This window comes from Lepisma saccharinum, chromosome 1, assembly GCF_977018435.1.
Source record: "Lepisma saccharinum chromosome 1, izLepSacc3.1, whole genome shotgun sequence".
Lineage (NCBI taxonomy): Eukaryota > Metazoa > Arthropoda > Insecta > Zygentoma > Lepismatidae > Lepisma > Lepisma saccharinum.
The window spans coordinates 4,961,018-4,973,737 of record NC_139229.1 but is presented as its reverse complement, the minus strand read 5'-3'; the positions used below and the strand labels follow the sequence as shown (position 1 = coordinate 4,973,737).

The 12,720-nt window shown below is 35.8% G+C and overlaps 2 protein-coding genes across 4 annotated transcripts in view; one reads left to right on the top strand and one right to left on the bottom strand.

Annotated features, from left to right (window-relative positions):
- LOC145992317 (kinesin-like protein KIF28) overlaps positions 1–12,720 on the bottom strand; it is an 81,855-nt gene that overhangs the window by 35,449 nt on the left and 33,686 nt on the right. For 2 of the 3 annotated variants that reach the window (XM_083128703.1, XM_083128700.1), the window contains exons 2-5: positions 6,867–6,953; positions 5,521–5,728; positions 2,902–3,034; positions 184–375 (exon numbers count right to left, since the gene is read on the bottom strand). In XM_083128703.1, the coding sequence (XP_082984829.1) occupies positions 184–375; positions 2,902–3,034; positions 5,521–5,728; positions 6,867–6,910 (577 nt within the window). In that variant the 5' untranslated portion in view covers positions 6,911–6,953. The remainder of the gene's footprint in view (positions 1–183; positions 376–2,901; positions 3,035–5,520; positions 5,729–6,866; positions 6,954–12,720) is intronic. The other variant, XM_083128709.1, reaches the window with a different exon arrangement.
- Positions 8,554–12,720, top strand: part of LOC145992331 (venom allergen 5-like) — a 50,734-nt gene continuing 46,567 nt past the window's right edge. The window contains exon 1 of the mRNA XM_083128720.1: positions 8,554–8,609. The gene's annotated coding sequence lies outside the window, so the exon portion shown is untranslated. The remainder of the gene's footprint in view (positions 8,610–12,720) is intronic.

The window sequence follows — 12,720 nt, the reverse complement described above, 5'->3', positions numbered from 1 at the left end:
TCAATTTTAGGATAAAGTGAGTATTTTATTTTATGGTATCATTGTATTACCATGTTTTCTGCTATATTTTAATCCAATTAGTATGTGCAATGAATTCTCATTAGTTGAATAAATTAGCATCAGAATTGAGTCAATGTCACATCAAACCAAATAAGTCCGTTTTTACTTCATGAAGTACATTACCATAAAATCCTTTCTTTGGATGTTGCCGAATTTTGAGTCCTTTCTTGCTTTTCTTGGTAGGACTGAGTAGATCCCTTGCAACTTCATTATAAATTTCTAACATGCTGAATTTGACTTCAAATTCTGCACTTTTTTCAATCTCTTTCTCTTTTATCCCACCAAAAATATCACTGCAGAATTGCGGTACTATTCCTAAGAATATAAACAAATAAGAATTACAATTTTAATTACACAGTCGTATATTTCCACAGTGTAAAACCCCAAAGAAGTAGTAAATTTCATTTTTTCTTCAAAATAATATGTATATGAGGTTTGGGTCAGTGCTAGAAGTGAAAATCCCTAGCTGGGGGATGATTAGATTAGATTAGATTTATTTGATCCATGAATCACATGTTTACATTTACATGCTGTGATATCGGACATGTCAATTTGTGTACACATTACAATATACTAATACAATGAAATACAATAATATAATATAGTGAGTTGATACAATGAAATGAAACCTTAACCTATTACAGTTTTATGCTGGAAGGAGTGTACTCATATTAGTGATACAGTCTATTATGTAAAAGTAACACCAGTAAAGCATGTTTTGTATTACAATATATAAATAATATGTGTGTTCTGTAATGGATTAAAAGATTACATGAAATATTGTGAGATAATATAAAGGTAAAATCATAAAATGATACTAAAAACTGCACTCAAGTAACATAACAGATATGACACGTGAGATGGCATCCAGCCTATTGTAGGTCTATGTTGGAACTATTGATTAAAATTTCAATTGGACTCTTGTGGATGAATCCATGAACCTCCAATCCATCAACCCACAAGTGGTTTATGGATTAGGGGTTCATAAATTCACTCACTGTGAAAAAGCAATGGTACAACAGATGTTTTGTTAGTTCCTTTTTGAGTTTTGGTACTGGTTCAATAGCTTTTATATGATCTGGTAACTTATTGTATAGGTGGATGCCTGTGGATTTTGGACCTTTTTCAAATAGTGATGTGTTATGAATTGATCAAGTTTGGAGATAGGTGGGAGTAAGGGGTGCTTGTATGATTCAACATGATAAAATGAAGCAAGTGGGGGACACTTAGACGAAATATCCTAGCAGGGGGGGGGGCTGCCTAAAAAAATCCTTAACCGACTTAAGAGTGAACTATCATACAGTAAGCAATGCATGCTACTCATCAATCCTGGAATGACCAATGGGACTCCCACACAATAGGAAAGGGGATCAGTGTCATCTTTCAAACACCATGACTACAACTCAAACAGCAATGACATTTCTCTCCTACCTTGGACTTTTGCTCCAAGGTTAGGAGCTGACTTCCACCTATGGGAAGCTAAGAAGTTAAATGCGTTCACAAATAGGTGCACAGGCAGCAGAAGGATTTTTCCCAGAGTGAGATCCGCAACTTTCCATGTTACTGGCACAGATTGCCAACTAGGAGGATTATGTTGAGAAGATGCAGTGTCAGTCTCAGCGAACACAACACTATTTTTACTGTATTTGCCCTTGTTTTGTATATCAATTATCTATCTGAACCCAATATATGGCCTACCTAAGGTTTGCAATTGTTTCTAATGGAGTACAAGGTCAGAAAGGTGAATATACTTGCAAGATTCAAAAGAAGGAACATTTTTGGATGTTTACTAAAAATTGGAGTTGGTTCCAAATAATAACATAGGCACAGGGAAGATTGAAAAATAACGTTTAGGTTTAGTAAGGTTTAGTACCCAATATGCCTAGTAATATATTTTGTTCTTTAACATCAAATAATGCAACAGAAATTGTAAAGAAAGTACCACAATGTTGTTTTTATAGGTACATAAGTATATTTACACACTTACATTATATTTTCATAATGACATATGAGATATGCACAAAGAAATAACATTGATTACAAACTATAAACAAAGGAGTGACATGTAACAATTTGTTACCAGAAGATCATGGATTACACATCACAGTCTGGACAAATGAAAGGTCTTCTATCAACCTTAGTGAGTCCCACACACTCTAGCATGAACATAAGAGTAACAAATATGTCATATTTACGCATGTACATTCTTCAACGTTCTTCAAGATACTTCGCAATTGCATTGCGTTCATCCCAGCAGTGACCGGACATTTACCTGAGAAACTCCTGTGTCATCAACTTTGAGTTGCAAGACTCATACCTCCACCAATAGTCATTCCACGCTATGTAGGCCACATTGAGTTTACTTACATAGTGTTCTTTCTTCCTTCATTATAAACAGGACTTTAAGTTAAAATCTAAACTAGGTACATTGCTGTAAAGTATAAATTATCATCTATCATAAAAGATATAAACATCTATCACTTAGAATATGTAGTAAGTAGTAATTACACACATGCAATATTAGATCATGTAGAACACAATCATGAGATCCAGCTATATCACTACTTTGTCAAGTTACTGTACTATAAGTACAGCCAATAGGTTCTTCATGTCACTCGGACAGACTAAATGACATACTAACTTCATCTGTTGAATTAACCAAGTAACTTCTTGGAAACAGCAAATAGGCCATATTGAGTACCAGGCCATATTGGGTTCAGGTACCTTATTTCTGGATGTGGAAATCAAGCACCCTTACATGTACCTAGGTCATCAGAATCTCTCTCTCATATTTACTAAACATTGTAGAAATTCCTAGATTGCAACTTGTTTCTAACTTACCAGGATTTGATTCATATCCAATGACTGACCAAGATTTACCAGAGCCAGTCTGGCCATAGGCAAAGAGTGTAGAATTGTATCCTTCCCATGCATTGTGTAAGATGCCTTTTCCAAGCTCATCATACATTTTTTTCTAGAATAAGACAAAATCAATGTATAAGTTTAAACAGGACTTAAGACAGCAATGCTGGAATTAAATACTACTACTACTACTACTAATAATAATAATCATAAACTATGACATTTCACAATTCTTACTATTGTTATATATTTAACATCTAATCCATCATGTATTATTTTGATCGTGTGGATGTCTTTTAATTACAGGAGTCAATAGCAAAAATGCCAGGGTCAAACTTATATCACTTTGAACTGATTGCAACTGATACCAATACTTGGAAATTGAAATACTTTTAAAGTAGTTCAGAATATGTATTTACAACATTTAAAATATACATTTTGCATAATTTCCAGAGTATTCAGACTGTGAAAGTGTCATGTGGAACTTTCAGGATCTGTGAGACACCTTGGCTGGTATGGGTAATTAAATTTTAGCCAATATTTTCAAATACTGTACTGGTATCAGCATCAGTATTGGCTCAGTCCTAATATATGATATAAAACACTTTGCATAATACAGGGACCCATGTCACTGTAATGAAACTGGTACATACATAAAGATATTAAACATTATCAATATCTCAATATTAATGAAACATGCATCTAAAAATGTTTTGACCATTGCTCTTAGCAACTAATGCTTTAATAAAATGCTAATATAACTCAAAGTAAAATCGCATAAAATTACATCTAGTATTATTAAGAATTTTTAAGTAACACATGTACCTGAATTTATGAATTTTGATATCAAAATATCAAAAGGATTTTAAAAATTGAATTGAGCATTTCATTTTTGAGACTTGGAATACATTGATGACTAGGTGTGAAATAATATGTTGTTTTATGATATAGCACAATGTTAAAAAATAAAGCAAATAGTACTTATTCAATTTAATTTCATGTACTTTTATTTTTAGATGCTCATTAGCAAAATATTTATCTTTTGCTTTAACAATGAGGTATCCATGACCACTGTCACCTTGGAACTAAGGGATCTCAGGTTCAGTCCTCAGTGAAGATATGCAGTGGTTCAGATTCTGCATTAAAGCTGTAGGTCTAGTCTTGTTTAGCCTATCTGTGCATAAAAAGTGGATCTAAAATAAACCGACACATGTTATGCTTTAACAATACCAAAACATGAAGCACGTAAATAATAACAATTATCAATCATGATATGACAAATATGCAATCAATCACACCATTAGATAAAATCTAACAATCCTTGATTTAGTGTTATATCTTGATTGTTGTAGTTAATATGCAAGTGATGTGTTAGCAATGCATTCTATCATATCTCACTTGTCACCTGTAATTGAGTCAAGTATCCTTAGTGAAAACAAGCTTGTTGTTAGTAGTAGTATATGTAGCTTATTTATTGTTATATGCTTTCTGATGGTGCTAATGTCCACACATGGACATCCACAGGATATATTACAGGGGGCGGCAAACAAGGCGCATATTCCTCTGTAATAGTGTTGTTGTCCCCTTGAAAAAACATTGCTTCAGTTTGAAGTTATCATGTTCCTACAATTTCCTTTCAATAATTAATGCATAGAACTGATTGAAATGAAATCATGAGTATGAAATATATAATTTTTAGTTGACTTTAATTTCGCAGAGGGGACCGAAGGCTTCCTTGCCCCTCCCCCCTCCCTCTCTACATAAAGTTGTTGTACTCATTCATTAGGATCAAGGGCCCTAGGTCTCAGATTCGAATCCTGGCCTGGGCATTGTTATTCTTTGTGAGTTACCCTTCATCAATTTGATCACCCATCCTCAACACCAGGATTAGGCAGAAAGTGGCAGAAAAGCGCTGTGAAATAACAGGAATCAATAAAAATGTTCTCTGTGGCTATCGACCAGGTGAGTTATGGAAAGGATTTCAAGCTTTCGAAAGCTAACATCACTCGTTATCTTCAGGGTAGAAGTGCTGTGTTGACCGTCAACCTGGTTTGTATGTGTTCGGAGATGGAGGTTCCTGGTGAAGCTGGCGGACCAATCAAGAGCCATGTCTGCTGCATCCACACTGCTGGTTTACTATCCCTACCCAGGGAAGATCCAGTTCGAGCCCCATGTTGCGATTAAGATTCTGTTTTTCTCCATGAATGGCTGGCTAATGCTTGGTCGATAGCCTGAGAGAATCTTCTCATTATTCGTCACCAGAAAAAGCTTTAAGGCTTACTTCAACAGAAATCAAATCATTCATCACGGTGTGAAAGAGGGCTACAAGTGATGGATGACAAAGAATGTTCGTTATTTCAACGTTCCTAAGCTTTTAAAAAATATATTTTCAAACTGAGTTTTTTTGTATTTTAAAAATATATAATTTTATGTTTGTTTTTCTTTGTAAATATAATTGAAATTACAAGATGTGTTGTGTATGTTAAATATATCTGTTTGTGCAATAATAATAAACACAAGAATTACATGTTTGAAAAGTCTAACACATGAACTATAGTTGCAAGCGATCCCAGTTCAGCTCTGGAATATGTTACTTACCTGGTCACAATATTTATCTGCATTCCAGTGAGCTGGATTTGCTACAAGATAACCATTCTCATCTTCTTTATAGCCGTCGAATGACCAGTATGAATGATCAAATGCAAACTTCTTTTGTTCCATCTCAGAATCAGGATTTGTAATGATAGTTTCATTCCCATGCATTGCAATAATGCATTTTGCATGCCTAGTTTCTTCACGTTTGTTGTATTGAGGAGTTAAGAAAGGCATTTCTATATTTCTGGATTTTTCTTGTTATTACGTATTAGAATAAGTCAAACAAAACTTGATGTGACATATATTAACTAATGAGTAATATCTAGAAATATATTCTTAGAGGAAGTGTACAAAGAACAGATCCATACAGAGAATACATTTCTCTATATACTTCTATACACTAGTTTTTTTTTTAAGTTCTAATTTACAAATAAGGGACTCCCCTTCGTTTTCTATCTGGGCACACCACTGATAGAATATGCTAATTTAGTTAGCAACACAAATCTATGTGTACACACACACACACACACATATACAGAATTATTTATTTGAATAAATGTAGGATAAATAGTGGTTGCACAATAAATTATGATTAATAATACACAAGCTACAAATTAAAATTGGCCAAATATGCAGAGGTTTATATGGTTGAAAATAAGTTATATATCCTTGCATGAAATTGTGCATTTCATTTTTAAAATATCATCTTTGTAGTTAGCCTGAAAAATATATCAGCATTCATTGAAATGTACAAAAACTCTAATATCATTCATTGTAATTTATAAGCTGTAGAAATAAATTCTAGTGTAGAAGGAGGAATATTTTCTTCTAGACACAACTTCAATTGTATTTAAAAGGATACACATTTCTGTACACCCATTAGCAAAGCATAAATACCACACAAACAGTAGATTGATTTAAAATAATTTCACATGTACTTTATTTATTTTCAAATTTTCTATTTCTCTTGAGTTATATCATCAGGGCAGGAATGAAAATTAATGATCCAAAGAATTTGACAATTGCCCTTGTTACCATACTTATAAAATATAATAATTATAGAACACGTGCTTGGAGTTATTACCAAAAACAAGTGTGACATTTGTTGTTCAATGATCCATTAAGAGGTAAACAATAGATATAAGATAAGACTAAAATCTGGTTGATTTCCTTTCTGTCTGATGAAGACAATTTGGACTAAAAATAAGGTACATGTGACTTTGGTCTAGCTCATTTTTCCATGTTAACAACACCTGATGTAAAGTACTATTTTTTTTATGCAAACAAATAGTGTAATTAAATGTTACATTATTAATAATATAGCAATAATGTCTTATGAAAAGGATATGAATGGGCGCACTCGTACTGCAACTTTAACATTTTCCTTTGTCATGATGTATAAAAACTTTTGTGTGTTGTAATCTTTCTAAACTTTCCTGAAAAGAGGAGAAAAGTCATTAAGATGATTCAAACTTTATTTTGTAGTATTTCATGCTGCACTGAGAAATTGAAATAAATTGATGGCAAGTTACCAATTATCACCTAACCATGGCATTCCAAGACAGTACTCTCATCAACTGAACTACTAGTCAGTCTCTGGTTTAATGGTCCCATACGTGGGTGATAGAACACACCCAAACTGCTTTTGAGAAGGGATATTAATCTTGAAATGCAATAGATAATGTTTTATGTGCAACTGAATGTCAATGATCATGCAGCAAAGAAACAAAGAAGAATTTGTAATTAATAACATGAGATTTGAAAGCCACATCCAGACATGCTGCTTTCCAGCCCAAAGCATTACACCTTCATTTACAATGTTGATCCAATTGGAATTATACAATTATTACCTTTGGCTATCTGAAGTCATTTAAGCTTTAATGTAACATGCATTCAACCCACAGTAGACCCTTAAGCAGTTTTCAAAGATATTGGAAAACAGGAAATGGGCAATATATTTTAAAAATTGAAGTTTTGATTTATTTTCATCTTCCCAACACCCATCCCCTGAAGTTTTATGTAACATCTATATAATGCTTTTCACAAGGAATTTAATCCATAATCATTCTTAACAAAATTGCATCATAATATACCCTAAAATGTCTCATTTCTGCAGAATGAAAAGTTTGTATATATTATATATTCATGGTTCAATTTGTTAGGCAAGTGGATAACTCTTCAAATTATATTGGAATGCAGGATATTACCAGTGGCAGCGATTAGGGGTGGCAGTTCTGCCCACTCCTCCCCACCCCCAGTTTTGACACCCAATTGCCACCACTGAACAGTATTTTTTCAAGTTTCCAAGATTTCAAAGATGTTTAGGTCTGCAGGAATCCCCAGTAACTATTAGGCTAATTGATGGTTATATGAGAATTACTATTGAAATCAGATCCTAGTTGAAACTCAAACCCAGAACTTTCAGAGGTGGGTGTAAGTTGAAAAGTCAACGTGTACTAGACTACAGTCTTGAATCTCTAGCAGCAGTCAACACAAACAATAATTTTGGTTTTAATTAATGCAATATAGACTGGTTAAAAAATTAGGGGATCAAGTCAGAAACTGCATACACAACCCAGCAAACTGTGCAACCATGGTTTATTTGTGCTTGATGGTCCTTGCTTTAACAATACACACTGGAGTGTGGGCACAGCATCATCAAGAGTGATGCCACGAGGCACGATTCACAAGTGATAAAACATAAAATGAACCAGTCATACTGGCACTCCAGTAGTGCGATACTGACAATGAAACAGGCCCGTAGCCAGTCAGGGGCCAGGGGAAGCTGAGCCCCCACCCTGGAACAACCGTAACCCCCCCTGACATTGCCATCAGCCCCTTGACATTAGGTAAAACTATTTTATATAATTTCTTTGCAGTGAAGAGTGAAAATGTAGACAGCAGATATTATTTGCTCACAACTTTGGTGAAGAATAAATTCACAGAGCATGAACAACAGGGGCAAGTATTTAGAAGATTCTCTTCTGTAGACTTGAGATAGTTCCTTCATAGGGGAACTTATTTATCACCTTCGCTGCCTCTGTTGCAACCTCCTGTTTATACAGAAATACTGTGACTTTGACGTCATCATGGTAGGTACTACATATGATTGAATATTGTCCATTTTTTCTTGCATGATATAAATATGTATCTGTATTTTCAAGGGTAGTATGGAGTGTGTAGTAAGGGACAATTTCAGTATCATTCAATTAACACTTCAAGTGATATTTTAAAAGATAGAAAAAAATGTAGTATTTGTATATTTCTAAAATGTATGTAACTTAATAACCTCCCTCAACACACACACAATTTGCCTTCATTTAATAATGTTAAACTTTGGAAAAATTGACTTGGTTTACAAAGCCCCTGCTAACCCTTGAGCACCTCTGGAGATCAACTCTAGCTACGGGCCTGCAAGGAAAGAGTGGGTGTGGTCTTGAGTAATGGAGAATGCAATGTGAACAGTGCCGCCACAGTGCAATTTACAAGAATCTATTGCATGGAGAGCCATTGGAAGGTTGGAGGCGGGACAGATGCAAAGGCAGGTAGCAGAAGCCCTTGATATGTCTCAAAGTGTCATTTCCTACCTGTGGACAAGTTTTCAGGAGATGGGAAATGTGCGACGGAAGCCAGGACAAGGTCCTCCATGGGAAATAACAGCAAGGATGACCGGTATATACTGTTAATGGCTTGTGGGAATAGGTGACAAACTGCGACTGACCTGCAACATGAGCTTCTCATGACAACAGCATGTAGGGTATCAACCCAAACCACTCTCAATCGACTGTGGCAAGGTGCTCACTATGCACGAAGGCCAGTGGTTTGTGTGCCTTGAACTGCACAACATTGTCAGGACCATAGAAACTGGGTCACATAACACCGTGATTAGGGGCCTGCCAATTGGAGTCAAGTTCTCTTCTCAGATGAGTTGTGCTTTAGTCTGCAGTCAGACAATAGACGCATGCTGACCTGGAGTGAACGTGGAACCCATCATTGTCCAGCTAACGTGTATGAAGTATCCCAGTATGATGGTGGTGGAATTATGGTGTGGACAGGAATCACCAATGACCAGTGCACAGACCTCCATGTCATCTGGAAGGGTACCTTGACAGCCCAGAGATATCGAGACGACATCCTCAGGCAGAGGCGAAGATATAGTACAAGCAATGCAAGCACTGCTTGCATAATTCGAATATCATTTAATGTACTTAATGTTCTAACCGTATTTAGTTTCCATCGCACTCGATTTCGCGAAAAAATGCGGCCGCAAACTCCTCCAGCAGCTCTGTAGCAAGCACCAGCCTCAATGCTTGCAGCCGTTCTGCGGGAAAATAAGGCCTCCGAAGGAGTCACATGGCGAAGCGTGAAATTCTGGTGGAACCCGTCCACAAAGCTTCTACAAAAAGCTGTGCTTTCCGAGCTTGCGTGATTCCCGAAAATAGCCGAGTTCAACCGAAAGCAGAAGGATTCATCTATGGGTACGTTGCCAGCAAAAACTAGTAACGTATATTTGTCTTCATGAACACGTAAACAAGATCGCAAAGATAATAATAATTGTTAGTCATAAAATAACTAAAAGAAGTTATTATCACTGTTCTAAATTCCATATATATCATATTATATTACAAATTATTTTAAATTTCGCGAAATGTAAAACGCGTAAAAAAAGTTGACATTGGGAGTTGGGGCAGTGGAATTTCTGCACCCCCGTGAAGAGTTTTCTCAGGGAGGGAGGGAAGATTGGACGGACCTTGGAAAGTGCGTGGGATAGTGTGAGTGTTTGTTGCTTCGTGTTTTGTGCTGTGAATTTATCGGAATGAACGCGTATTTAGGAACGGTTGATGTGAAGTGCGGGTGTATTATTGAGCAATTGAAAATTGCTTCGTTTAGCTCGAGAGAGATAAGTGTTAAAATGAAAATCGTGGAAGGGGATCGACCAACACCAAGAGTTTGAAATTTATTGTGGTGAGTACATCGTCTATGCATGTGTTTCTTTGCTTTGAAATGAATTTTTTATTGTTTGTGTTTAACTTTTTATTTAGTGTTTAAGTTACTCCAATGTGGTTTTTAGGGTGCCCAAAAATACTAAATTACATCATGCAGTATAAAATAAACAAATGATTTCCATTTTTTTTAATCTAAATCGGTTTGGTCACCGTTTGACCATGTTAAATAATAATGAACAAATAAAGGTACTAATAAGTAAGTAAGAAATTCCGTCTCCCTTTAGTCGTATGCGGAAAGTTCGCATATGCAAAACGTTTAATATCATATGAATAACGTTACCTGGATTTTTTTAAAAAAGTAAATGTGACGTTTGCGGATCGTATGGTTTATTTTTAGTACAGTCACTTTATTACGATATTTTGACAAATCCAGCGACTGGGTAAATGAGGCTATAAACCTTGAATCTTTCCCCTCGGCATGTCGTTGTACTACATGTTTTGTTGTACTGAAACATTGCTTGCCTCCTTCGTAAGACTACGCTTCGCTACTGTCCTCAGGCCTCATGTTTCTGACTCTGGCTGCAGAAATAGTCAAGTCGTCCATTTTTATGGACGATAATGCCCACATCCACCGAGCATGAATGGTGAATGACATGCTTCAGGATGAGGGCATCGAGTAGATGTATTGGCTAGCATGTTCCCCAGACCTTAATCCAATAGAATATGTCTTAAGAAGCCCTGGGAAGATGCATATCAGCTAGTCCGGGACCTCCTGGAACTCTTCAATAGCTGGAAATGTCTGTTCTGGACGAGTGTTGAAGGCTGGCAAAATTTATCGATAATCTTATTGATTCCATGTCAAACAGGTGTACAGCAATGTTAACAGTTCATGGAGATCACACAACTTTCTAGTGGTCGGTTTCTGTTGTGAACATCACAGTTTGTATCAACTTGTTTGGCCGTGGTATGCTCACTTGTAATGTGTCGTATCATATGTCACTTCCATAAATACCCTCTTGTGCTCTTCCGTAGCCATAATTGTTCATAATGTAACTGTATCTGTTGATGGAAAGCGCAACACATGCGAATAAATCACTGTTGCACCACTTTCTTAATTGTTTATTAAGTTTCTGGTTTCATCCTCTAATTTTTTTGACCAGTGTACTTGCATCAATCAAAGGAAAGATGCTACTCATATTCTTTATTTCCGTTGACCCATGTCCATAGGTATGGAAATCATCATATAACAATACATACAGTAATAAAATATTAATACAATTTTAGGCAAGAATTACAGTAATGATTTGAAGAACTATTACATGAAGGAAATCCCAATACAGTAATAAAATATTAATACAATTATAGACACAAATTATATGTGAACAGGTAATTTATTATACAGGTGAAAACCTACGAATTTAGGACCTTTTTCAAGAAGAGTGGTATTATGAATTTGTATAACCAGATTGTGATTTTTTCTTGTGTTGTATTGATGTACTTCCTTGATACGTTTGGAGAAACTAGATATATATCTTGTTTTACATAGCACAGTAAATGTAATATATATAGGCAAGGTAATGGTAGAATGCCAAGATCCCTGAAAATTTTCCTACATGGTTCATTTATTTTCTTTCCTGCCATAATTCGTACTACTCTCTTCTGCAAAATGAAAATTGTTGTACTGTTTCTAGCGTTCCCCCAAAATACAATTCCGTATGTTAGTTGTGACTGGAAAAGACTGAAATATGTTGTTCTTATTGTCTCCCTGTTTATTATGGTTCTTAAGGTTCGTATACCATATATGGTTTTGCTTAATTTCCCTGCTAGGTGATCTATATGTATGTCCCAGTTGAGATTTTCTTGTATCCAAATACCCAGAGAGTGATTGAAGAGAATCATTCCAGCCCATGGTCAACCCCTGATGGGTAAGCCAGAGGCTGGCTTCAAATAATTCATTTCACTGGCTGCACAGTGGATCTCTGAATTTGAGTCTGGATTCTAAGTTCACTTTATGCACAGATAGGTTAATTTGGACAGGACCAACAGTTTAAACTGGGATTGGAACCATTATGTGCCTCCACAGGGTATCAAACCCGGGACTCCCTGATAACAAGGTGATGGTGTTACCACTATGCCATCGAGGAGGTCCAGGAAGAGCTCTGGGTCTGAAACACTTTAGTTCCATGACCAGGAGAGATGTCCTTCCTGCTCATTATCTGCACAGACCATTAGGGATGCACATAGTATTATGCAAAAT